Raw genomic sequence first — 26,635 nt, 5'->3', positions numbered from 1 at the left:
ATTGCCCCTGGAGCCTAAGCTCCAGGAAGGGGAAATCTTGTGGACCCACAGGGATAGTACCAAAGGCACGAGGTGCTTTGGCATCAGTGCAGAGTTTCATAAGTGGTTCATAAATTTCCTGGGAGTGTCAGATTTTCAATTCAAGTATACCTTCTTTGCCTATTCACACATGTCTTGTACCTAACCTCAGACATGCCCCTGGTCATTCTTTCCCAAATTCTGAAAACTGTCCCTTCTAGTTATAAATTCTTACTAACATGCAGTTTTTCTTTCTTTGTATGGGCTTGTTTGTAAGCTGAAGGCTTTTTCTTTTTAACCTGGTTTTACCATTTTTGCATTTATTTTTAAGTTGTATTTATTTATTTGTTTATTTTTGCTGTCCTGGGTCTTCACTGCTGCTTGTAGGCTTTCTCTAGCTGCAGCCAGCAGGGGCTACTCTCTAGTTGCCGTGCACAGGCTTCTTCTGTAGTGACTTCTGTTGCGGAGCACAGCCTCTAGAGTGAGTTCTCAGGAATTGTGGCACACCAGCTCAGTTGTCCCAGGGCAGGTGGGATCTTCCCGGACCAGGGATTGAATCTGTATCCCCTGCATTGGCAGGCGGATTCTTAACCCCTGGACCACCAGGGAAGTCCCTGAAATTATTTTATGCTGAATTTATTTTCCAGACCATACATTTTTGCTTCTTCAGTTTCTTCTGGGACAGCTTCTCTTCCGCGCAAGTTTCTATGCACGTTTAGGAATAACTGGCTCTTTTCCCAGTCAGGATCATCTCTGTGTGCCAGGGGGAGTCCTGCAGGGGTTAATCCGACTGTGAGCTCTGCGAAGTCCTGTGCAGCATCTTGGGGGCTTGTTGACCAGAGAATCCACGTCGAAACCCTTCAGTTCAGCATTACTGTCTGCATTTTTAAGCACGTGCAGCAAAACTCAAGCATTCTTTTTGGGTCACCAAATCTATGTTTAGCCCCTCTGTTTGGCTTGGGCACATCAACCAGCTCCACAATTGGAACAAGGGCACAGCACACATTGCTTCTCTAAAGTGACATCCTTCAAACACTTGGTGGCCTTAGGGATATACATACCCTTGATAGCCTGTGCCGTTTCATGAATATTCCTAAAGTGAACACGAATGTTTGAACTTCTGGGTTTGCATGTTTCTGTGGGTTTTCTGCATCAAAGAAGGAGCAAACCATTTTCAGATATCAAGCTGGAGTCTTTTTTTGGCTGCACTGGGCCAAAAAAACGAGACCTTTTATCATTATTGCGGCAGCAGGATCTATCTCCTTGGTCAAGGATTGGACCTGGGCCCCCTGTATTGGGAGTGTGGAGTCTCAGTCAGTGGACCACCAGGGAAGTCCCAAGCTGGAGGCTTTTGATAGCAGTTCCTCACCTGACAGTTATGCCCAGACAGCCTTGCACAGGGCTGGTGGTGGTGTCTGATGGGGGTCCCCATCTCTTTGTCCTTGAATCAGCCCACTTGCTTAGTGCTGCCTTGCACCCTACCCTCTCAACACTCTTCTTTTTCTATCCTCTGAGGATGCTCTTACCCAGATCTGAACCTCTTCTGGATCTTCTTCTTCTCCTCTCTACCCCTTTCCTGTCTCTTTCCCAAAAGTCATCTCTGTTGCTTTGTAGTACTTAACCTCATCAATTAATGACTGCCTCCTTTCTCTCCAGGTCTCTCCACTTGCTGGGCCAAGTGGTCTCTACATTGCCTTCACCTCTGAACTTTAACTCGAGTGTAAGTCAGAGCCCCACACCTTACTCCTCTCTTGGCCTCACCCCATTCTCCTTGTACTTGAACTCCAACACTTCACCCCAATTCCTGTCCCTTGCTGGGCACCCCCTCCCACCTTGGCCCTGCCCTTCAGTCACGAGCTGGCCCCCAACTCTCCAGCCCTGGCAGGTTCCCTTGTCTCCACAAGGACCCCCTCTCCAGCTGGAGAGCCTTTAGCCTCCAGGTTGCACAATGGCATGGCATCTGAGCTGAGAGTCCCAGAAGAGAAGCTCCGGAGAGCAGAGAGAGACAGAAGTGTTTGTTCCCACCACCCTCCTCACCCCCAACTGCCGCTTTAAATATTTGCCTAAGCCTCTAGCAGCAAGTGTCCTAGGAGGAGGGAGAGAGAGGGATGGGAGTCCAGGAAGAAGGAGGGAGGAGAAGCATCCTTCTAGGGACTGTATGCAGCCTCAGCTGCTGCAGGTGCCAGATGCAGGAGACAGCCCGCCTGCCATGCCCACCCCTGCTGGCCCCAGGGCCCCCACTCCTGCCGCGGTTGTCCTGGCAACACTGGATTGATTGGCTGACTCACACGTACTGGACCTGAGCCAGATGGGCAGTGGGCCAGCGGGAGAACCAAGGAGAATGGCAAGCATCTCGGGGGTCCCTGTGGGCATCCTGGGGGTGGGTGGGGCAAGATCCAGCTGTGGGGCTTGTTCTAAGCAGGCGCTGTGCCTGGAGCTTGCCAGCATCTCTGTCTGCTGGGGAAAGTCTTCCCTGCCGGCTGCCGTTAGGCTGTGGTTCTTACAACTTTGTTTTTATCCCTTTCTTTATTAATTCATTTTTGCCTTTTTGGAAGTTGGGGAAGGAAGGGTGCTCTCAAGTTTCATAAGGGAAATGCACATGCTGGCACTGACATGGAAGGCTTTGGGACTCTTTTCTTCCTTTCAGAAAGGGGCAACGGGCCTTCAGTTAAGCATGCAGGGCTCTCACCCCCCCCCCCCCCCACACACACACACACTATCCCAGCCCTCTGCTCTGGGCTTTTCACTTTTTGGCCTTTATTTAGGCCATTTCTCCTTGCTGGAAAGCATACCTTCAATGCCTCTTCACCTCTCTGAATACCACCCACCCTAAAAGACCAGGCAAGAGCCAGTGGCACCCCCTCTGTTCTCCCACCCTAGCCCACAGCGCCCCTTCCCTCCTGGCCGTTCACCTGCCACTTAGCAGGCACTGCTGTCCCCTTCAGCTCTGTGGGTGCTTTGTGTTGCCCTTCTTCCCAACCAGGCTGCCAGCCCTTGGGACCAGCCCTGAGACCATGCCTTCCTGAGGCTTCACACAGGGCCAGGCACATGCACGCAGCCAACCTGTAACTCTACTCAGTGATAATGAGACTGTCACCAAACAAGACAGGGCTCCTAATGAGGGGTCAGTAGTTTATTCCCTCAGTATGTAGAAGACGCAGTGCTTCACTGATCAGCTCAGCTCTGGGACCATGAATAAGTCATCTGCCTTTTTTGGCTTTAGTGTATTCATCTGTGGGCTTCCCAGGTGGTAAACAACCCTACCTGCCAATGCCAGAGACATAAGAGATGCGGGTTGGATTCCTAGGTCATGAAGATCCTCTGGAGGAGGGCATGGTAATCCACTCCAGTATTCTTGCCTGGAGAATCCCATGGACAGAGAAGCCTGGCAGGCTACAGTCCATGGGGTCACAAAGAGTCGGACACGACTGAAGTAACTTCGCATGCACCTACATGTTCATCTGTGAAAGGGGACTAATGCAGCCTATCTTGCTCCTCTCTCCAAGTTGTTGTAAGGATCCAATGACACCACGATGTGCAAGTTCAGTCGTCATGATTATCATCATGGACTTCATCCCCAGGGCACCTCTTCCCACTGGCTAAGAATAGGACCCGGACTCCCCCATTCTGTCTGTATCTGAGTTAAAGCTCTCCAAGAACCATGGGTGATGGAGAAGCCCATGGTAGCCACTCCTGTGTATGCTTTCTCTTTTCCTCCTTCTGGCTCCTCAGCTGCAGGGGAGGGACAAGATTCACTCTGCCCTTTGTGTGCTGGGCACAGCCGTGCCAGGGACGGGTGGCGATGGTTGTCCAGCTGCCCACGCCACCCTCCCCACCCCCACTGCTTGTCTTCCCACGAACTGGCATGGGGAGGGCAGCACGGGCAGCTGGATGGGCAGTAGCAAGTGAGCATCCAAGGGCAGGGGCATCCCTGGTTGGGAGAACATAGACTTACACTCACACCAGAGAATCCCTGCCTGGCAGAGGCCAGGGACAGCTGGGGAAGCATCTTTTACCCAGTGATCTTGGCTTTCCAGACTGATGGAAAGAGCACTGAACTGGGAGCCCTTCCACCTGACTGTATCTGTGAGCTCTCGGGACAATCCTCCCCACCCCCCTGCCCCGCCCACACACCCTTGGGAAATAACGTAGTAGATAGCAGCAGTTCTCAAACTTCTTGGTATCAGGAACCCTTAACAAATGAGTTTGAGCAAACTCAAGTAGATAGTGAAGAACAGGGAAGTCTGGCGTGCTGCACTTCATGGGGTTGCAAAGAGTCAGACACCACTTAGCGACTGAATACCAATGTTTTGTAGCACACATAAGATAAATTATGTAATGAAACTAACTACTTTACAAAACAAAAAATTATGGAGCAGGGAGTCCTTGTTTTACATTTTTGCAAATTTCTTTAATTTCATAGAAGATATGTCTTGTGACCTCTGGAAAATTCCAGGGTACACCTGTAAGAGTGTGAAAATGAAAGGGGCAAATAATGCCTTAACATGATTAGGAAAATTGTTTTGACCTCAAAGACTCCCTGGAAGGTCCTCAGACCCCGGGCTCCCTGGACCAGACTTTGAAAACCCCTTGTGTGGAACAATTGTTGACCCTGGAGCCAGGTAGTGTGTGCTCCGTCACTCATTGTGTCCGATTCTTTGTGACCCCATGGACTGTAGCTTGCCAGGCTCCTCTGTCCTTGGGATTCTCCAGACAAGAAAACTGGAGAGGGTAGTCTATCTCTTCTCCAGGGGATTTTCCCAGCCCAGGAATCAAACCAGAATCTCCTGCATTGCAGGCGGATTCTTTACCAGCTGAGCTACCAGGGAGCCCAAGGAGTCAGGCAGAGTGCATTTTAAATCCCTGCTCTGTCACTTTCTTTTTTGGGTACTACAGGTCTCACTTTCCTTATCTGCAAAAGGTGATTAATAACAAAGACCTCAAAAGGTTGAGGCGATTAAGTACACAGAGTACACAGCACGCTAGTAGATGTGATAACAAGGTTGGCTGCTGTCCTCTGCATTGGGGCTTTAGTTTCCTCCTTTGTTAAACCAAGGGTTGGACTGGAAATGCCCAAGGCTGTTCCCAGTACCCACGACCACAGACTGTGCCTCATGAGGAATGTTCTGGATTTCCACACGTTCCCATTCCAGCTCCAGCGATATTTCCCGTTTAGGTTCGCACAGACACAAAGGCACATTCTGTTGACTAGCCTTTGGAGATGTGAACAGATACACACATGTCACTTATGACACATGGCATGCCCACGAACTCTGCTTACAGGCCGCTGGGGGCCAAAATAGAAGCACAGAGGCACATAGATCCAAAGCGTAGAAATGCCTGCCCCGGGGAAATACATGTCCGTGCAGAGACAAGTGTGCACGCGTGAAGGTTCACAAGGAGATCTTGCGCGCGCGCGCGCACACACACACACACACACACACACACACGCCCAGCCGCTTTGGGTGCCAGGCCGGTAAGCCGATGGTCCCTGAGACCGCCGGTAGGGCGCGCAGCGGCTGACCGGGGCGCAACCACTCCTTTCTGTGGCTACTCCCCTCGCCACACCGGGGACTCCCCCGCTCCGCCCTGCGCGCCCCCGCCGCCCGCCGCAGTCCGCGTCCTCCCAACCTGTCAGCCCTTGGCTGGGCCCCCGGCTCCGCGCATCTCTGCATCTCTCCGAGTGCTAGGCTCGCGAGAGCGAGCAGGGGCGGGGACGGCGGCCGGCGCCCGAGGGCCGGAGGAGTAGCTCTGCAGAGGACAGCCAGCGGGGCCCTAGCTGTCACAGCGGCTGCCCGGGAGCGCCCACACGGGGTGGCCGGGAGCGGCGGGGCGGGGGCCGCAAGCTCGCAGGCAGCATGGCGGGGCTGCAGGCCAGGCGGGTCTCAGGGCTCCGGCTGCTGGCGCTGTCTACCCTGGGCCTTTGCCTAATGCTGCAAGTCGGCGCCAAGAGACCCCCCAAGACGCCCCCCTGTCCCCCGAGTTGCTCCTGCACTAGGGACACTGCCTTCTGCGTGGACTCTAAGGCAGTGCCCAGGAACCTGCCCTCCGAGGTCATCTCTCTGTGAGTGCTCTGGACTGGGGTGCGGTTGGGTGGGGGAGCTGGAAAGAAGAAGGCAAAAACCCTGCTCTGGGGAGAACCCCTGCTCCCTCTCTACAGAGTGTGAGCACCGGGAGAGCTCCAGGGGTCCTCAGGAACTGGAGATTAGAGGCAGCAGCCTGGCTGGGAGTTCTGCAGTTGTGCTGGGGAAAGCAGCCATGGCTGGAAAAAAGAGTGTTTATGGCCAAGAAAGAATCATCACCACCATAAGCATTAATGAGACCTACTGTGTGCGGGCGCTGGACTTGGAGGGAGGGGGTTGTTTACATGAGCATGGGGGCCCCTGCCTGTGATGTCATACCGAGGACAGAAGGCCTCTTGGAGGGGGAAGGTGGCAGCAGGGGGAAGGGTGGAAGGGAGATGCACCCCTACCGTGCCCTGGCACTGGTGGACGCCTGCCGCTGGTCTTGCCAGCACTCTGCACGGGGCCAGCCAGCCTATCACTTGCAGCAAGCAGCCTCAGGGACTAGATAGGCTGTGTGGTTGGTCCCTGAGGGAAAGATGCTAATCCACCGCCCCATCCCAGTGCTCCATCCCTCAACAGCACCCAGCACACTGTGGGTGTTTGGATGATGAAGCAGGTATGGGTAATGGAACCTTCTTTGGGCCGAGGTCCTTGGTACTCAGGGAGTCAGTAGTGAAGGATGATAATGAGCTTGTGAGAAGGGGAAAATAGCCTCAGGTTGAGGGAGAGGGGGGTGGAGCCAGGTGACATGGGGAGTTTCCAAGGCGAGTGTATACAGAAGACATTGCCCTGTCCACCTCATGCCATCCCAGCACAGTCCTGTATTCTCCTCTTGGTTACTGACACTCAGATGTACCTTGCAGGACGCTGGTGAATGCTGCCTTCTCAGAGATCCAGGATGGAGCGTTTTCCCACCTGCCACTGCTGCAGTTCCTGTATGGACAGGGCTTTGCTGAAGGGCAGGGTCGGGCAGGGGAAGGGAAGGATCTCAGACTAGGGGGAGGGGAGAGGAGAGTGGTCCTAAGTTGTCTGTGGAGGTCAAGGTGCAGGTGTCCCTTACTTTTGCTCCAGTGAGAGAGCCGCAAACAGTGAAGCAGTGCAGAGTCCAGAGGGGCGCAGAGAGCAGCAATTAGGGGAAGGAAGGTCCAGGTTGCACGCAAAAGCAAAGAACGGGGATATTTGGGGCCAGGTTAGGAATGGACTTGTGTCCTCTGGAGACCCCAAAGAATTGGGTGCAGTAGTTTGGGCTGGAGCCAGAGGGTGGACAGTGCAGGTGAGAGAGGTCACCTTAGAGACAAGTGACCCCAAGGATCAGGGTTTGAAAAGAGAGCTTGGAGCTGAAAGGGAGGGAAGACAGGAGGGTCTGGAATTCTAAAGGGAGATATTTATGCGTGAAGCCCCAGTCACAAGAAAAGATAAACGTGATTATCCTCAAAGTTGCCATCGGTCTGAGAGGAACTGGAGTGAGCTGGGTGAGGGTGGGAGACAGAGCGGTGGGGAAGGACCAAACTTGACAGGAGAGACATGCCCTAGGAGCAAATGGGGGCTCTGGGAGCTTCTGGGACCAGAGCAGATTCCCGCCTGGACTTGCCACCCAGGCTGCTCCGGGACTCTCTGCTAGGGTCCCCAGGGTGGGAGGCATGGCTTGAGGGTGAGGCAACTGGCTGGGAGCTGGCATAGCAGGTGTGCCCTTGGAAACACTAATCCACATTTGTCTCTGCAGGTTACTCAATTCCAACAAGTTTACACTGATTGGAGACAATGCCTTCACAGGACTGTCACACCTGCAGTACCTGTGCGTGGGAAGGAAAGGGGAATTGGGAGAAGGGCTGAGAACAGAGATGGAGAGAGGAGGGCTGGAGGGGAGGTGGGAAGAGAGCCCTTGAATCCTCTGACTGCAGGGCCCGAGCAGAAGGTCGTTTCATCCATCCCTCTGCGTAAACTATCCCGCCTGGATGCCTGTCACCACAGGCTTCATGTCCCGATTCAGAATGAAAGCCTGCCTTAGGGTCATGGGCTGGAATCTAGGAGGGCAATAGGGAAGCAGCTGGGGTTGGGGGAAGTGGTCTGGGATGCTGAAAGGCAGCTGAAATAAGTTCTTGTTTTCTCCAGCTTCATTGAGAACAATGACATCTGGGCATTATCCAAGTTTACCTTCCGAGGACTTAAGTCTTTGACGCACCTGTGAGTACATCACGCTCATACACCGGCCCAAAGCCCCTGTCTCCTGTGGCCTTTGGCCTTGGGCATGACCTTCAGGTAGGTGACCCAGAGGTCTCTCTTTCAGCTCACTGGCCAACAATAACCTGCAGACACTGCCTAGAGACATCTTTCGGCCCCTGGACATCCTGAGTGAATTGTAAGGCCTGAGTTCTACCTTTTGTTGACAATGGCACAGAAGGGCGTGGCCCTGGAGGGAGCAGTGTGGGAGCCACAATTGGAAGATCATAAGGTCTTGACAGGCTGGGAGGGTTTAGATTTGGGCGGGGAAGAAGGCTAGGTTGATTTATACAGAGATTGGTAGCCTTTCAAGTTGAGGTTCTTCAAGGCATTTGTGGACCCTCTTAAAATGCATGCAAGACATTATGTGTATATTTTTTCCAATTTGGGAAGTATTTTATTTTTAAATCTATTTTTAAATGGAGGATAATTTCTTTAAAATGTGTTGGTTTCTGCTGTACAACAACGTGAATCAGCTCTGTGCATGCCAAGTTGCTTCAGTCGTGTCTGACTCTTTGCCACCCTATGAATTGTAGCCCGCCATGCTCCTCTGTCCATAGGATTCTCTGGGCAAGAATGCTGGAGTGGGTTGCCATGCCCTCCTCCAGTGTATCTTCCCCACCCAGGGATCAAACCCTCATCTCAGATGGGTTCTTTACCACTAGCGCCCCCTGGGAAACCAATCAGTATACATATGTCTTCTCCCTCTTGAGCCTTCTTCCTACAGTGTACTTTTTGAATATATGCTTTTAAAACATATGTTTGATTTGAATCTGTGTTAAAGTCCAGTGGCATAGCCACAGTCATTGATCAGTTTTTCTACAAGAAAACAAAAGCCCCAGACTGAGGAAGGTTTGGAGAAATGGGAATGAAACAGATTGATATGGAAGTCATACACAGGAAAAGGCACCTGGCCAAGGAGACAAGCAGGGGCTGAAACTCAGCCTGTACTCTCCTGGTCAAGCACATGTCTGCGGGGCTGAGCCCACCCCATGGGGGACCTCTCTCTAACTGGCACAAAGATGCCACATAAGCAACCAGCAGCAGCCTTGCCAACATCTACTGAAAACCTAGAGGGCCTGGGTGGGCAGAGCAGCTGAGAGCCTGCCCCTCTCTGTGCCTCCTCCATCACCCTCATGATCCAGGGACCTGCGGGGCAACTCGCTCAATTGTGACTGCAAGGTGAAGTGGCTGGTGGAGTGGCTGGCACACACCAACACCACGGTGGCACCCATCTACTGCGCCAGCCCACCCCGCTTCCAAGAGCACAAGGTGCAGGATCTACCGCTGCGTGAGTTCGACTGCATCACCACAGGTAGGAGATGCCCCACCTTGGGCATCAGGCTGGGTCTCCCCTGGGATGCTCCTGGTGCCCTGCCTTGCCAGTCAAGTAGCCCTAACCCTTCTCCCTAACCTAACCCTAACCCCTAACCCCTCGTCCCTGCAGATTTCGTGTTGTACCAGACGTTGTCCTTCCCAGCAGTGTCAGCTGAGCCCTTCCTCTACTCCAGCGATCTTTATTTGGCTCTGGCCCAGCCAGGAGCCAGCGCTTGCACCATCCTCAAGTGGGACTACGTTGAAAGGCAGCTTCGAGACTATGATAGAATCCCAGGTATCTAGGCCTGGCCTGGCCGTTGTGGTCCTGAGGGTGGGGTGGGCTCTGTTGTTCCTGTTCCTTGAGTTCCTACAGGTAGAAGGATAGATGAGACATGGTCTCTGTCCATAAGAAGAACTTCTCTAGTCTTTGGCGAGGCGGGGGTAGGGGGGAGGGTTGATACATACACAGATAACATCCACATAATACATAGGTGCTAGGAGGAAGATATGACCACAATCCTCTGGGGGCCAAAGGAGAGGCCTACCTTGGGCAATCAGGGAAGGTTTCCTGGTAGAGGGGATGCCTAAGCTGAATCATATGTGTATATATATATATATATTTACTTATTTATGTATTTTAATCTTGGCTGTGCTGGGTCTTCGCTGCTGCATGGGCTTCTCATTGCAGTGGCTTCTCTTACTGTGGAGCACAGGCTCTAGAGCATGCAGACCTCAGCAGGTGTGGCACGGATGGGCTCAGCACAGGTAGGCTCAGTAGTCTCAGCTCCCAGGCTCTAGAGCACAGGCTTAATAGCTGTGGTGCACTGGGTTAGTTGCTCCGAAGCCTGTGGGATCTTCCTGGATTAAAGATAGAACCTGTGTCTCCTGCATTGGCAGGTGATTCTTTACCACTGAGCCTTTGTACCCAATATACTGACATGATGGTTATTCAGTTGGTCAATATCTAGCAACACCTATTTTGTGCTCAGTGTAAGCTTATATTGGAACTCTGGGGTCAAAGGCAAAGGGAGGGTGACGGTGAGATGGATTCTTAGCTGTGAGACAATTAGAACGCATTGAGCACACGATGGATATTCAGCAGGGAGAGAATGCTGTAGCAGAGAGCCTTATTTGGAAGGGCCCGACCCTCTTTTCTGAGGGTGTGGTGTGGGGGGCCCCTAATACTGCTCCCCTCCGCCCTGCAGCCCCCTCTGCGGTGCACTGCAAGCCGATGGTGGTGGACAGCCAGCTGTACGTGGTGGTGGCCCAGCTGTTTGGGGGTTCTTACATTTACCACTGGGACCCCAACACCACGCGCTTCACCAAGCTGCAGGATATTGACCCTCAGCGTGTGCGCAAGCCCAACGACCTCGAGGCCTTCCGCATTGATGGTGACTGGTACTTTGCTGTGGCCGACAGCTCCAAGGCGGGTGCCACCAGCCTCTACCGCTGGCACCAGAATGGCTTCTACTCCCACCAGGCCCTGCACCCCTGGCACCGTGACACCGACCTGGAATTCGTGGATGGCGAGGGAAAGCCGCGTCTGATCGTGTCCAGCAGTTCGCAGGCTCCCGTCATCTATCAGTGGAGTCGCACCCAGAAGCAGTTTGTGGCTCAGGGTGAGGTGACTCAGGTGCCTGATGCCCAGGCAGTGAAACACTTCCGTGCGGGCCGCGACAGCTACCTGTGCCTCAGCCGTTACATCGGTGACTCCAAGATCCTGCGCTGGGAGGGCGCCCGCTTCTCCGAGGTGCAGGCCCTGCCCTCCCGGGGCTCGCTAGCCCTGCAACCCTTCCTGGTGGGCGGCCGCCGCTACCTGGCATTAGGCAGCGACTTCTCCTTCACACAGATCTACCAGTGGGATGAAGGGCGGCAGAAGTTTTTGCGGTTCCAAGAGCTGGCAGTGCAGGCCCCCCGGGCTTTCTGCTACATGCCGGCTGGGGATGCCCAGCTGCTCCTGGCGCCCAGCTTCAAGGGACAGACTCTGGTGTACCGACATGTGGTGGTGGACCTCAGTGCCTAGGGAGCTGCGGGGGCCTTGGGGTTCCTCGGGCAACGCCGGAGGCTGGGTGGGAGCCTCCAGGTGAGCCACATATGCGCTTGTGGGAAGACACACATAGCCCATCCACACACGTGCTCTCACATGTACACACCCCAGTGAGCATGGGCCGCACCATGAACTATAGCCCAGGGATGCCCCTTAATCTTCACTGGAATCAGCATGAAGACTTGTATGCACACCTGGCAACCCAGCGCCCAGTGCCCTCCCACGTATGGACGCCTGTTGACCCCGCCCGCGGCCGCCCTTGCTCTGCTGCCTTCCACATGCTCTGGCCTGGGGAGGGGTCCTGGGAGGGAGGGAGGGAGGCTGAACTGCTCCCTCCTGCTCTTCGGCTTAACCTTCTGACCCTCTAGTCTTTCCTGTTGGTGCTCCGGGTGTCTGTTTACCTGCTCACGCTCCGCATTGCAGCCCGTGGCCACATCCTTCATGCTGCCGGGCACACTCTCCCATGCCACGTGCCCTCTGCGGGCACATGTGGACGTGGACACACTCCTTCAGTGACATGCACACACATCTGTCTACACGCCCGTCTCCGTGTGCACATGTACAGCTTCAGTGCTGCCTGAAGGGGGTCTCCTCCGTGACCTTGCCTCTCTTCCTAGAGGGGCACATAGTACCGGTCCTCCTCCACTCACCCCCTGGTGTGCCCACCCCATGTCTGGTAAGACAGGAATGGTGGTACCAGCTTCTGGGTACCAGCCGGACTTCCTGGGGGGCAAAGCCCCTCTGCCTGAAGCAATAACAACAACAGCCGACCCTGACTTCTTCCCAGCGCTGTCTCTGTTCTCACTGGAGTTTCCTTCTCTCACCCTGAATCTGGTTCACTCACAGGAGACCACCCAGGTACAGGCCTTCTGCTTTTCTTTCCTGTAGCTGCCCCTGCCTCTGACTGCCCTCTGGGTTCAGCCCTACCTTTGGGACGTAGACCCTGTGCTGTGTGGGCTCCTTTGGATGTGTCCATGGGCTGGCCAAGCACCTTAGGTATCTGGGCAGGTGCCAGGAGTGGAGAGCACCCTGGGGGCCCTGGCACCCCTCTGAACCACAGAGACACACCCCAAGAGCTCTGCCTTTCAGTGCAAGCTGAGTCTCGAGCGGGGAGAGAGGAAGGGAGGGAGGGTCCTGAGGAAGCGGCCCCTGACAGCCAAGCTTCTGCTGCCCTCTGCTGTACACTGGGAATAGAAGGCTCTGAGATGCAGAATTGGTGGGGGAGGCACAGGGTGGGGAGGCTCTTCCCTGTGCCCAAATGGTGTGAGGGCCCCCAGGTAGCAAGATCCCACCCCAAGAAGCACGTGGGGGCAATGATCTGATTCACTTGTTTCAAATAAAAATCCCACCCCACTGATGGCTCTCAGGTATCCAATAGCGATGATCTGCAGCTCCTATTTCCTTAAGAACAAAGCTGTGTTTTCTGTCCCTGATGCTTAGAGGGGGCCAGCATCAGATGTCAGACCCCCTTCCTCCCTGCTCCCCTCCCTCTACGGAAGGAGTAAGCATCCCATGGTCAGCTGGTGCTGGGGTCAGGAGTTCACGTTGATGACACTCAGCTGCTGGGCCAGTGTGACCAGTCTCCATCACCTGGGGCTGACTCATGGCCAAGTGTTCCTTCCTGGAGATCACAGTCTTGGGGCCCATTGAGATCAGAGTCTGTCCCTCGGTCAGGTCAAGTCCAACCAATAGGGCTAAGGACAAGCTCAGTGGTTCGTCGCCTCTCCATCCCCCTCTGCTGGACAAACATGCATCATGGTTGCCACCCTCAGACCTGGTGTGAGATTTCAAGCAAGTGGACTGATTTCCCCCAGCTGAGCGTCTCTTTCTGTAAAGTAGATAATAAAACCTACTTTGCCCGATCCTGATTGTGCCACTTACTAGCTGGGAGGTCTCAAGCATGTTCCTTCACCTATCTGAATCTCAGTTTCCTCATCTGAAAAATGTGGCTAACCATGCTACCTACCTGACAGGATTAGCGTGAGATTTGAATGCATTAGATTTATAATATGTTGATGTATGTATGGAAACAGTGACAGATTTTATTTTCTTGGGCTCCAAAATCACTGTGGATGGTAACTCCAGCCATGAAGTTAAAAGATGCTTGTTCCTTGGAAGGAAAGCTATGACAAACCTAGACAGCATATTAAAAAGCAGAGCCATCACTTTGCTGACAAAGGTCCATATAGTCAAAACGATGGTTTTTCCAGTAGTCTTGTACCGATGTGAGAGTTGCACCATAAAGAAAGTTAAGCAAGAAAGAATTGATGCTTTTGAATTGTGGTGCTGGAGAAGACTCTTGAGAGTCCCTTGGGCAGCAAAGAGATCAAACCAGTCAATTCTAAAGGAAATCAACCCTGAATATTCATTGAAAGGACTGATGCTGAAGCTGAAGCTCCAGTACTTTGGCCATCTGATGTGAAGAGCCAACTCATTGGAAAAGACCCTGATGCTGAGAAAGATCAAAGGCAAAAGGAGAAGGGGGCGGCAGAGGATGAGATGGTTAGATTGCATCAGTGACTCAATAGACATGAGTTTGAGCAAACTCTGGGAGATGGTGAAGGACAGAGAAGCCTGGCATGCTGCAGTCTATGGGGTCGCAAAGAGTTGGACACAACTGAGCTACTGAACAACAATAATATATGTATGACCCTTAGAATCATGTGTCTGGCACAAAGCTAAGACTTTTTGGTTGTAGTACTCTATGAGATACCCAAGTGTCTCACAGAAGACTGTTTAATGGCAGGGAGAAGGCTGATCTTTGAGAAGACCCGCTTTCTATGGATTAGGATTCCTACCCGTCTTGGGTCTCAGAGCCCCTGTTGTTGTTGTTTAGTCACTAGGTCATGTCCGACTCTGAGACCCCATGGACTGCAGCACGCCAAGCTTCTCTGTCCTTCAGTATCTTCACAGAGCCCCTGTACCCTACATCTTACCTTTAGCCTCAGATGCCCAGTTCTCACAACAGGGAACCGCATAGGTGATATGTCTGGGTTTCCACCTTCTGAAACCACATTCATGTGCTCTCGGCTTAGCATGGGGACCTCTTGGGTCCCCCAGCCATACTGTCCTGGGAATGCCTGCCCTACTTTTTCAAATGGGGTCTCATCCTCTGCCAGGGGAGAGGTTGCCAGGGACAGTGGGTTTAGTCTTCTAGACATGTGGGCATTTTGTCACCCAGTAGAAAGATAAACATCACTCTGTTGCTCCCCACCCCCCACCAGGGCACGTCCCGGGGAAGAGAGACACTCCCCCTCCTGAATGCCCAGCTTTTTGCACAAGGCAGGGCTGGAATCCACCGTATGCCTGCATGGTCACCTGCCAGGGGCAGGTCATCTGTATGTCCAGAGAGCTGCTTAGCAACCCAATGTAACCAGGTGACTGTGTCAACAGCTCAGGACCAAAGGGCGTGAGAGGTAGAGTCCACTCACTCTGCCAAAGCCCAAGAGGGTAACCCCCCTCAGCTGTCAGCCTCACGCCCCTCCCTGCTGACCTCTGCTTTGAGCCACAGACCTCTGGCATATTGTCTCTTACATTTTCCAAGCACAGTCACTGGGACCAAGAGTCTCCCTTTGAGAGATAGTCCCAGTTGGGTTGGCTTAGAGTGGGCACAGGGGAGCTCCTCTCCAGTGAATGGGGGTAAAGCGAAGCCTGTGATGCTGAGGTCAGGTGACTCTGGAAGGCACTGAGGGTAGGGGAGGAGAGGCCGATCTGCAGCAAGTACTGAAGGCTGCTAGAGGTTCACATGCACACAGTCAGCCCAGGCAGCCTTACTTCCAGAAGAATCGATGTCTTTTCCCTTTTCTGCCCTTCCCCACCCCGCTCCTCCGGAGCTGTCCAGAGGATCAATCACATCCTTCTACCCCAAGAAGACAAGGGTATTTTTCACCTTTGTTACAATGTTGCATGGTGGTCAGGACCTTCTTGCCAGTACCTTAGCCCTGGATGGTTCTTGTTCCTCCAGTCTAGGTGAGAGCTCCAAAAAGCATGAGCAGGTGGGGGCGGAGAGAAGGAGGCATCAGGGCCTTGGGGGAGTTTCTCCTGTGGGCCGGTTTCACTGCAAGCTCTCCCACTCAGCAGTACCAATAAAACTGATGATCATAATTATGACTGTATAATCACTGAGTGTTTATTTACTCCCAAGAAGCCTCCTTTCCCTGGCCTCCATCATTAGCTACTCCGTCCTTCTGAAAGATGGCGAGGGTTAACTATGGCTGTAATAAAAAGTAGTAACTGCCCCCACAGCTCTGGGCTGCTCAGCTGTCATCCTCACTTTAGCTCCGTGAGGCAGTGAAGAGGCTGTGCTGGGTCAGGGGAGGGTGATGTGCTCCCCATGTCCAGAAGGAGGAATGGGGCACCTAGCAGAAGAGGTACAAAGAATGCAACCCCACCTGCAAAGCTGTAGAAGCAGCAAAGATTGCCTTCTTTTGATTTTTCAAAAATAATTTTTATAGAAATAGATATATGGCTTCCCTGGTGGCTCAGATGGTAAAGAATCTGCTGGCAATGAGGGAAACCCAGGTTCAATCCCTCGATCAGGAAGATCCCCTGGAGAAGGGAATGGCTACCCACTCCAGTATTCTTGCCTGGAGAATTCCATGGACAGAGGAGCCTGGTGGCTACAGTCCATGGGGTCACAAAGAGGTGGACACGACTGAGTGACTACCACTTTCGTTATATATATACATATATATATATCACTCAGTCGAGTGGCATATATACTAAAATATGTGTTACAATGTTGCAAGTCTTCTCTTTTAGCCTCCCACCTTCTTGCAGATACATACCTTCCTCCTAGAGGAGCTTTCCCATTACCTGTCCCTTCTTAGAGCTGCCCTCAAAAGAAGGCTGAGCCAAACACTTGTTTATAGTCCACCGTCAAACACCATCAGGTGCCCTTGAGCAAGTTACTTTCCACCATTGAGCCTACTTCCTAAATGGTAAAAAGGGGTCTTGTAAAGTTCAAACCTTGTGCTCAAAAATGCACTACAAAGTGGCGATTCTTGATACTAAAGCTCTCAGGGATATCTGTGCTCTTGACTCACGAAAATAGGTGGCATTTCAAACTTTGGGGGAAGATGGATTGAGGACTTCACCCAGAATTTCTCAAATCTGCCTGCCCAGGGACGTGGGAGAAGTCAACTCCTGCAGCCCACCCTTCAGGGTGAGTTGGGATGGGGGTGATGAGTCCCTCAGATTCCCTCTCCTCGTCTTCTCCGCTTTCCGTCTAGGTCACCTCAGCACCTTTGAAGCGCTTATCCATCTCCTGACCTAGTGCTTGTAAGAGCGAGATTTGCCGGCGCTCAGCCAAACCTCCTTTAGTTCTCGACTGAGCCTCTATCCCGGGACCTCCACCCATCTCACGCCCATTCCCATCTTACAGAGGGCGGGAAAACGAGGTAAAAGAGGGGAGCCAGTAAAGAGCCCCGAAAAGTCAAGACTCCGAATTTCCTTCGTTTCCTCCTCCCCCGGGCCCACCTTTTTGTTTCCGCTTCCCACCTCCAAATGTCCCATTTCGAGGGCTACTCCAACCTACGGGCCCCAGCCGCGAGACGGCTGAGCATCGCCACTTTAAGTGGCAGGCCTCTCGCCTCCCTGGCCTCGCCCCGCCCCCTTCGGAGCCTCTCTGCGCCTGCGCCCCGCACCGGAGACCTGGGGTTGGGCAGCGCCCAGTTCCGTGCAACTTTCAAGTGAGTTGCAAACTCCGCCCCGAAGCCGGTGCCGGTGGCCCGGCGCACTGAGGTCCCGGGGACCTGCACGAGCGCAGGCTGCGACCAGCCACCCTTGGCCCGGGACTCGCGGTGCCCCTGGCAAGGGCCGAACGCTTCGTTCTCCGGAGCAGGAAGTGCGGGTCAGGGCTGTAACTGTCAGAGCGGCGCGGCGGGGCGAAGGAGCGCGCTGGCGGGTACCGGCTCCCGAGTCGGTCCTGCCAGCCCCGGCCCGCTCATCTCCCCTTTCTTTAGGCTCTCCGCACCGAGGAGTTAGTGAGCGGCAGGCTCCGCCTCCACAAAGGGGCAACCCTAGTGCCCCTGTGGTTCCTGCACCTCCACCGTGGCGTACGCGTTCCTCTCTCTGGTCGTCTTCCTGGAGGGATCGCCCTTCCTTCCCAAGGCTGCAGAATGGTGTCGTGGATGATCTGTCGCCTGGTGGTGTGAGTATGGCCGTTCTAATACTCCCTCTGTCCCTGGGTTTCAACCCGCCCCTGGGGTGGAAGCTGGGACTGTCAGGTGGAAAGGGGGCTTTCTGAGCTCCCTTACACATTTTCCCTCCTTCCAACATTCACTGCAGGGGTTAACGGATTTGTGAACCTGCACAAGGCATGCGGGGGTGGGGGGGTGGGGCGCGCTGGTACCCCCACCCTCAAGCCTACTTGGCTGACGCCCAGGCGAAACCCCTTGCAGTCAGACACACTGTGCAGGCAGGTGCGTGGGAGAGAGAGGACCACAGGCCGGCCAGCAGCCCCTTGGCAGACACAAGATGTGGCACGTTGTGGGCGCTTCCCAACTGAGTAGTCATTCACGTGACTCACCATCCTGGCCTCAGCCTCCCCACTCAGTCCTACTTGTCACCTTTCGGTACTCTAGCACCTGGCTGAAATATCTCTGTCTGCAACCTGGCACTGCTGGATCTGATGGCCCTGCGCCTGATGGCACGTCCAGGAGAGCAATCAGCCTGGTGTTCTCACAGCTCCAAAGCCTGCTTCCCACCCACCTTGTGCTCTCCCTGCATCATGCACCCATGGGCCACTTTTGCAGGCCTGAGCAGGCTTGGGGTGTTTGTAAACAGCAGGGTAGGGAGGTGGCCTCCAGGGCACTGACTCAGGCACAGGTTGTGCAAGCCAAGCGGGAAGAACAGGGCAGGTACTGCCGCCCTGAACCTGGGAGGCGGCCACCTGGCAGGGGGTGGGGAATGGTGCCCCTCACACTTCTCCTTTGTTTTGGGAGCTGCTCTTCAGGCTGGTGTTTGGGATGCTGTACCCAGCTTATGCTTCCTACAAGGCTGTGAAGACCAAGAACATTCGTGAATATGTGAGTGTGGGGGTGGGCAGGAGGGCTCAGCCCAGGAGGGGGGTGTGGTAGGATTTGGCGAGGTGTGTGGGGTCCAAGCTGGGCTCCCTCTTTTTCAGGGGTATAATCTGGTGGGATATCCTGAAGCAGCATGGGCGTGAATGGAGGGTGGGCTGTTGGGGTTCTTTGTAAGATCTTGTGGGTGAAGCTGATTGAGGGTGGGTACAGGAATGAGTGGCAGTTTCTCAGAGGCAATTCTGTAAGGCCAGCCAAGTGCCAGGGGAATGCAGTGGGAAGGGCTTTCTGGAATCTCTGGACTGGGTCAGCCCAGGACAGGAGAGTTGGTATTGCCGGTTCAGCTTCTGGCTCCTGACCTCTCCCCCGCCTCACCCTATCCAGGTCCGATGGATGATGTACTGGATCGTCTTTGCGCTCTTCATGGCGGTGGAGACCTTCACGGACATCTTTATTTCCTGGTACGGGCACCGGGGTTCTGTGGGCTGCGGGGAGGGGCTGGCTCTCCCTGGCCTGGCTCCCTGGTGGACCTTGCCCCTCTGCTCTCACAGGTTCCCTTTCTACTACGAGATCAAGATGGCGTTTGTGCTGTGGCTGCTTTCGCCCTACACCAGGGGGGCCAGCATGCTTTACCGAAAGTTTGTCCACCCATCCTTATCTCGCCATGAGAAGGTACCCCAGGGGGAGGCAGGGTGGGCAGCGTAGGGGTGGGTGCAAGGGGAGGAGCCCTGGATTTGGGGCCTGAGACACTGGGCGACATCTGGGCTCTAATCTCAGTCCTACTGCTGTTGAACTGTGGGACCTTGACAGAGCCTTGCCTTCTTCCTCTTCTGGACTAATCAAATGGGTGCACAGGTGAATGATCTTTGGAGGGTGTAAAACATCAGCTGGAAGCTGGTTTGGGGATGGTGTGGGGAGCCTGGAGCGTGGTGGATCATTGAGGTGGAGGAATGGGTGAGTGGGTGGGGAGCCCTTTGCTCTGTGGATGGGGTGGACCAGGAGGCATGACTCTCAGTGGTTTCTCTGGGTCTGTACAGGAGTGACCCGGACGGTCCGCCTGAGCTTTCCTCCCCAACATATCATCTGCAGGAAATCGACACCTACATTGTGCAAGCCAAGGAGCGCAGCTACGAGACGGTGCTCAGCTTTGGGAAGCGGGGCCTCAACATTGCCGCCTCTGCTGCTGTGCAGGCTGCTACCAAGGTGCCCTGGGCCCCAGCCTTCCAACAGCCCTACGCCCACCCCCAGGGCCCTTTGGGCGGGTCCAACTCTCAGTCAGGGAGCCAAGGGATAGCAGCTGTCCATGCCAGGGAGCCGGGGTGAGAGGTGACAGGTTGCGGTGTTGGCGGGAGCATGGAGCTGAAGTTCAGACTCTCTCGCTCTAACGTTGACTGTGAGCCACTGCTCCTTGTCTCTGGGCCCAACCTTGCTGTTGGCACCCCGGCACAGGACTAGAAGGGTTGCCATGTTGCCTTTGGGCCTGTGCCCCAGGGATTGCTCGCAGGTCAGCCTTGATTTCCCTGGGCAGCTCCCCTGCCTGAGGCCCCTTCTGCCTGAAGCCCTGCCCCCTCTATCAGGTGGTGCAGCTGCTCCTGCTCCCTTGCAGAGTCAGGGTGCACTGGCCGGGAGGCTGCGGAGCTTCTCCATGCAGGACCTGCGCACGATCCCTGATGGCCCCGCCCCCACCTACCAGGATCCCCTCTACCTGGAGGACCAGGTACCCCGCCACAGGCCACCTATCGGTGAGTGGGCAGAGGGACCCGAAACTCTGCCCCCCAGAGAGAGGAATGGTTTCCTCCCCTGGGGCGGAGGAAGGCCTGGCTCAGTCTGCCCCCAGCCCTGGCAAATGCCTAGCTTTGCCTCCTGGCTCCTTCTCCTCCACACAGGGTACCGGGCAGGGGGCCTGCGAGACAGTGACACCGATAATGAGTGTTGGTCCGACACAGAAGTGGTCCCCCAGCCACCAGCCCGGCCCCGAGAGAAGCCGCTGGGCCGCAGCCAGAGTCTGCGTGTGATCAAGAGGAAGCCTCTGGCCCGGGAGGTCGGTGGTGAGGCAGGCACGAGGGAAGGGGGCTGTCCTTACTGCTGCCGCAGCCCCGACTGTTCACAATGTGCCTGCCTCCTCTCCCCCAACAGGGCACCTCGCGCTCCCTGAAGGTTCGGACGAGGAAAAAGACCGCACCCTCAGACATGGACAGCTAGGGTCTGCAGAGCCAGGCCGGGTCTTACCTCTTGCCCTTCGGGGTGCTGGGGCCCTTCCGAGGGACCTCTGGCCATACCAGCAGCCCTCCTGGCCCTCCTGGCTCTTGCTGATGGTTCCTGGCCACGTGCAGGGCAGCACCCACAATGTACCAAAGCAGGCTGGGCTTACGGTTCTATTTATTGCCTTCCTCGCCCTTCTACCTTCCCAGATGTGGGACCAGAGCCCTCCCCAGACCCCTGGAAAATGAAACCCAAAGGTCACCCAGCTCTGTTCCTTCCTTCCTGTCCTTTAAAGTACTTGACAGCCTTTTCCAAGGCCTGTGTGTGTGTGGGGTTGCGGGGGGTTGCTCATTGTACGGTTTGTGTTGATGAATGAGGCTGGGTTTGTGGAAGTTTTGATAAATAAACTCATAAAAGTGCTCCATCTCTTCTGGTTTGTAGTCCTTGTCCTCACAGCACATGTTATTAAACAGCCTGCCACAGGCCAGTCGGCCTAGGACCAGTGCTGAAAGGCCTGAGACTACAGTAGGGCCAGATGGCCATTGACAGATAGTTGTGATGTGGAAAATACTGTTACAGAAAGCTCCTGGGGACCGCAGAGATAGGAGAGTTGGGGGACAGCCCTGGAAGGGGACAGTCTAACAAAGCAGTCAGGAGAAGATGGAAGCGGACCTTCATGGGAAGTAGAAACCAGTGGGAGTGAAGGTGGGGACCTCAGGTAGCACGATAATCTCACAGGGGATTAACTTGAGCTATGCCAGATAAGGCCTGGGGAGGCCGATTTCCTCCAAGGTCCTGCCGGGCCTCTGGGCATCTCCAGGGGTGCCTAGGTCTGCAAACCCTCAGGTTGACGGTGGGAGCATTGCACCTCTATGGAGTGGCCACGGGGGGGCAGCAGCTGCCAGAGTCTGGTTTGCCCTCAGCGTCCAGGTCAAGGAGGGCGGGGCTTGGAGGCTGAGCAGAGCCTTGCCCCTGCAGGGGCGTGGCCGCTGGATGGCTGGAGGGCTGATCCAAGAACCCTGGCTCTGCCTCCAAAGGCCCTCCCTGCTGCTTGTGGTCATTGGTCTTCAGCCTGCCCCATCCTCGAATCTCTTCTGCGACCCAGGCTGTCTGCTGGCTCTACTTCATCCTTTAATCCCTGGGGCAGCCAGTGCCCAGCCCTGCCCTCTCCTGCCCTGGTCTTATTGTAGTGTCCTAGGGCTGCTCCCCTCTCCCACCCATACGCCTGCTGTCCTTTCCCACCTTTGATTAAGTCGAGAGATGGGGGAGAGTGTCAGGTGGGAAGAGGGGATATGGGGTAGTCACCCAGAGTGACCTGAGGAGTGTGGATTAACTCTTGGTGTGGGGATTATCCGGGTTTATTCGGGAGAGGTACTTAATCTGCTGGGTGGCTTAGCTCCTCACAGATTGGTGTTCAGTGATTTCCTATCTTGATGTTCCCTTGCATCATGGGGTTGCCTTATCTCTTCATTTATTCATTCAAAAAGTCTTTATTGAGCATCTGCCAGGTACCAGGCATATTTCAAGAAACTTGGGGTGCAAAGTCTAGTAATAGCTAGCATCTAGACTATGGCTGCCCCAGGAGGGGCTGCTCTGAGCCCCCAACGGGTATTAATTTATTCCTCACAACAATCTTTACAGAGCAGTTACTATTATTATAATCTCCATTTCACAAAAGGGAAAACAGGGACCGAGAGGGCAAGTTTTTTGCCTGAGGTCACACAGCTAGTAAGTGGCAAAGTTGGGCTTGGAAACCAGGTAGTCTGACCCCAGAGTCAGCATTCTTAACCACTGTGCAGAACGAGAGTAAATGAGAAAGTTTCTTGCCAGGGAGAAAAGGAGAAGGAAACTAGTAGAGATGAAATACTGATTGTGTCCTGGACCTTGTGCATTTTAAAGAGGTGATTTCCTTAAATCCTCCTGACAAGACTGTCAGGTGGGAGTTATAGCCATTTTACAGATGTAAGGATGAGGCTTGGAAAAATAAAGCAATTTTCCACGATTGTGCTGCCCCTGGGTCAGAGCACCATCCCTGAGGCAAGTCTGCCCAGAGGTTGCTTTGGTAGGGGTGGAATGGCAGGATCCACAGCCCCGTACCCAAAGAACAAAACAGAAGAGCATGTGATAAATTGTCAAAATGAAATAAAAACTCAAAGCAGGGAGCAACTGCAGGAGGCTGACAGTGTGTGGCAGTAAGGGAGCTTTCCTGGGAGCTGTGGGGCTTCGCCTGCCCTCCTTCCTCGGATGGTACCTTACAGTGAGTGGCAGGGTCACTAGGGCCCCGGGGCTGAATTAGAGATGGCCCCAGCCTTCCCATTAGCCTGGCTGCCCCCGCTGCTCCTATTTCTGTCTCTGGAAGCATCTCTTTCATTCCAGCATCAGCCTCTAGGCCTTTGCTCCGCTCTATGAATCTCCTGTGCTTCCTATGGTCTTCCTTCCAGGCTGTCACAGTGTTTCTTCATGATCAGATGTCACCTAAAAGCCTTCCTTGACTCTAGGCCCTTGTGAAGCTCCTGATCTCTGGCCAGTTCACCCTCTTCTGGGCTGTGCTTGCATGCTCCTTGCCTGCTCTGCTTCCTGCCCATCCAGATGCCAATAGCTTCTTGTTCCCCACCTTATCAATCTGGACTCATGACTCCAGGCTCTTTCCTTGTCCCCCTCTCCACCCTCCCCCACCCCCTGTGCTCTGTCCTATTCCTATTTACCCTTTGAACTTTACTCAAACATCACCTCCTCCAGGAAGCCCTCTGTGAGTCTTCCCCATGTCCCCTTGGGGTTGATTGCTCATCCAGACCACCTCCCACACTGCACTGTGGCTTCATAATGAACAGATCTACATCTTACTTCTGTATCCTGTCCTGGAGCAAACAGTGGTTAGAGCAGGTGACATATTGTGGTTCATGGTGAAATACTTGTTCTCTCATCTGAGCTCAGCATTGCCCCCTCTGTGACATTCCCCTGACTTTCCCAGCCTGGGACCAGAAACCCTTTAATAGTCTGTTAACATGCCTGACCCCAGTCTTCACCCACAGCACCCAGCATAGGGCCTGACACCTGAGAGGTTTCAGCAAATGTTTGCTGGTAAAAGAACAAGCATCAAGGGAGCAGAAGCTCCTCGACGCCAGGGAAGCTTGTATGTTCATTTTTGTATTATGAATCTCCTGGGTGCCCATCACAGAGCCTTGAAAATGCCCGAGTCTCTGTAATACATGTTTGGTGAATGTCTGCTGCAGTTGTATGGGTTCCAAGACCTCCTGGGGCCAGAGGGGAAGGGGCAAGGAGAAATCCAAGTTCTCGACCAGCACGTGTGACACTGAGACTGCAGCACTGGATGCAGACTGGGCTTCCCTCTGAGAATCACTGAGACACCTGCCTGGCATCCTTTCCCTCTGCATGGGGTTCCTAGCCCAACCCGCCACCTCTCTGGCCTGGCCCCTTGGGGAAGGTTGGGCTGTGCCCTGGCCTGCCCACACCCCCATCCCCATTACCCACAAGTGTGCCCACTGCCTCCCCAGGCAGAATCAGAGCTGGCCAGAATTCCAACTGGCCTGGAGCACAGATGGGCCAGGTTCTGCTGCCACGGGCATCAGTACAGAGATAAAGAGCTTAGGCCAGTCCCCTTAGAAGCACACACCTCTGCTTGGCCCAGGTACCAGCCCTGCTTGGTTTGAGCTCACTCCGGCCTCCCCATCCACCTGGCCTGCTTCTGAGGGATGCCCCCCAATGCTTCCAAGTTCCCTAGTGGTCCTTCATTTTCAGATCTTCCTACTCCCTCCTCCCTACAGCACCCCCCTCCCACGCCCACAGTCCATTGGACCTTTCAGGCAGCTCCTTTCTCTCCTTGCCTCTTTGGCTCCTCTGGATCCTGGTCCCCCTTCCCCACCTCTGGCCTCCAGGTGCCCCGGCCTCACTGGTGCATTTTTCAGTGTTACTGTGGGCAGCGGCAGCGTGGTTAGCCTCTTGTTTCAACACAGCCTGGGCCCAGGCTGAGTTGGGGAGTCCTGGCTGACACGGCCCCACCCTTGAAAGGGTTGAGGAGACAACTCTTAGGCAGTCATCCCTTGTCCCCACCCCACCACTGCCTGCAGAGTATCAGGGATGCCCCGTAGCTGGGTAGGGGCAGAAGCCTGGGCAAGAGGATGATGCCCTGCTTGGGAAATCCCAGGGTGGGGGACCAGAGCTGGGTTGCTAGGCAGAAGGTCCTGAGTGAGTCTGGGGCAACATGAGGTGGCTTTCTCTACGGGGTGGCTAGACTGCAGGAGAGGGAAGGTTGAGGGGGGAGGGGCACTGGGGAGGTAGAAGAGGAAATAGGTAGAGATGTGGGTGCGTGGGTGGGTCAGAGGGGAGGGGGCATCGGCCACAGGGCTTCCTCCTGGCTCCCAAAGCATCTCCACACTTCCCTTCCTCCGCCCCACCCCCAGCGTCCTGGGAGAAATCTCCCCGGTATTCCCCCTCCCCCCTGCCCCCGCCCCAGGCGTTGCCACAAGGATGGGGGGTTGGGGGGGAGGCCGGCCTCAGCTGTCTGAAGGATGGAGGGGCTGGGGAAGCAGGGCTAGGTGCCCAGACGGCCGCGTGTGTGGGAGGGGATGTCCTGAGATGCCCTCCACCCGGCAGTCCCCGCTCTGACGTGGGTGCCCCCCCTCTCCCCGCCCGGATTAGTGGCAGCTTGGCCTGACTCTCCGGGGCTCCTTCCCCCGCCCCCGCCTGCTGCCCTCCCCTGGGCAGGGGGCTGCTCCGCCCGAGGGGCACTTGTGCTTGCCCAGGTAAGGGGCTCTGGGGACAGCGTGAGGTCAGCTGGCTTGTGAGTGCTGCTGCGCGTGTCAGCGGGAACGTGTGTCTCAGTGTGTGTGTGTGAGTGTGTGTGCTCTCCAGGGGTCGGCGCGGGGCAGGAGCGGCCTACTCGTGGGGGGAGGGTGTTGGTCAGCTCGCCTTTGTCCACGGAGCCGGAGCCGGCGTTGTGTCCCCACGTTGCGTGGCTTTCCTTCTGTGTTTGTGTCTTTGTGTGTCTCCTCAGACCTGCTCTGTCCTCAGGCACAGAACAGCCGGCTACAAGGGCTCTGGGCCTGTGGCATGGGCTATGGAGCAGGATGGAAAACTGGTGAGGGTGGAAAGGGGCTCCTTCTCGCCCCCTTCCCCCCCCCCCCCCACAACCCCCTGGGCATTTTTAGGAGCCTGTCCTGAGAGTCCTGGTCTAGTCCAGTGACCCGAGAGACTGGCAAATGGGGTGGGATGGGTGTCTGTTCCACTCCCCTAGGACAGTCCCCCTCCCCTTGGGGCATGACAGTGACCGGCCCTCAGGGCCCCGGACAGCCCAGACTCCCACCCTGGCCAGCCCAGCCTCTTCTAGGCCTCGAGCCCCAGGATTCTCCCCCTGGACTCTCACCCGGACTCTCCCACAAGCTTCGGCTGCCAGAGGACACAAATGGGGGACCATGGGCACACCCCGGCCCCCATCCGCATCCTGGAACCAGCCTAGGAATGGGAGGATAGGGCTTGGGGGCCTTGGGACTGCAATCTGGGTTAGACCCTCCGTGATCACTTCCCCGGGCACACTCAGGTCCAGGCCACCCCTCAGGGGAGCCAGGGGAGGAAGGGAGTGTTAACAACTCAGTCATGTAAACAACCCCTACCAGCCAGCCTCTGGAGGGAGGCAAAAGGCCGGAGAATCTATGCCGACATGACCTAAGTCGTGCCTGGTGCTGACCCCTTCAAGCCTCCTCTCCTCAGGACCCCTCCTCTTCTCA

General features: G+C 55.1%; 2 protein-coding genes across 2 annotated transcripts; both read left to right on the top strand.

Moving 5' to 3' along the window:
• The first annotated feature begins 5,876 nt into the window (after nt 1-5,876).
• On the top strand, nt 5,877-11,643 carry LGI3 (leucine rich repeat LGI family member 3). Its single transcript, XM_052645314.1, has 8 exons — nt 5,877-6,082; nt 6,947-7,018; nt 7,807-7,878; nt 8,196-8,267; nt 8,371-8,442; nt 9,449-9,618; nt 9,751-9,915; nt 10,826-11,643. Exons 1-8 carry the CDS (start codon nt 5,877-5,879, stop codon nt 11,641-11,643), a joined length of 1,647 nt encoding a protein of 548 aa, XP_052501274.1.
• A 5,674-nt stretch (nt 11,644-17,317) lies between these two features.
• Nucleotides 17,318-20,995, top strand: REEP4 (receptor accessory protein 4). Its single transcript, XM_052645087.1, has 9 exons — nt 17,318-17,357; nt 17,631-17,818; nt 18,623-18,695; nt 19,074-19,150; nt 19,241-19,361; nt 19,779-19,892; nt 20,296-20,431; nt 20,576-20,730; nt 20,826-20,995. Exons 2-9 carry the CDS (start codon nt 17,787-17,789, stop codon nt 20,889-20,891), a joined length of 774 nt encoding a protein of 257 aa, XP_052501047.1. The 5' UTR covers nt 17,318-17,357; nt 17,631-17,786; the 3' UTR covers nt 20,892-20,995.
• Nucleotides 20,996-26,635: the final 5,640 nt, after the last annotated feature.

Source organism: Budorcas taxicolor, chromosome 8 (genome assembly GCF_023091745.1).
Source record: "Budorcas taxicolor isolate Tak-1 chromosome 8, Takin1.1, whole genome shotgun sequence".
NCBI classification, from domain to species: Eukaryota; Metazoa; Chordata; class Mammalia; order Artiodactyla; family Bovidae; genus Budorcas; species Budorcas taxicolor.
The sequence above is the reverse complement of the archived record's forward strand: the minus strand, read 5'-3'. Positions and strand labels throughout refer to the sequence as shown.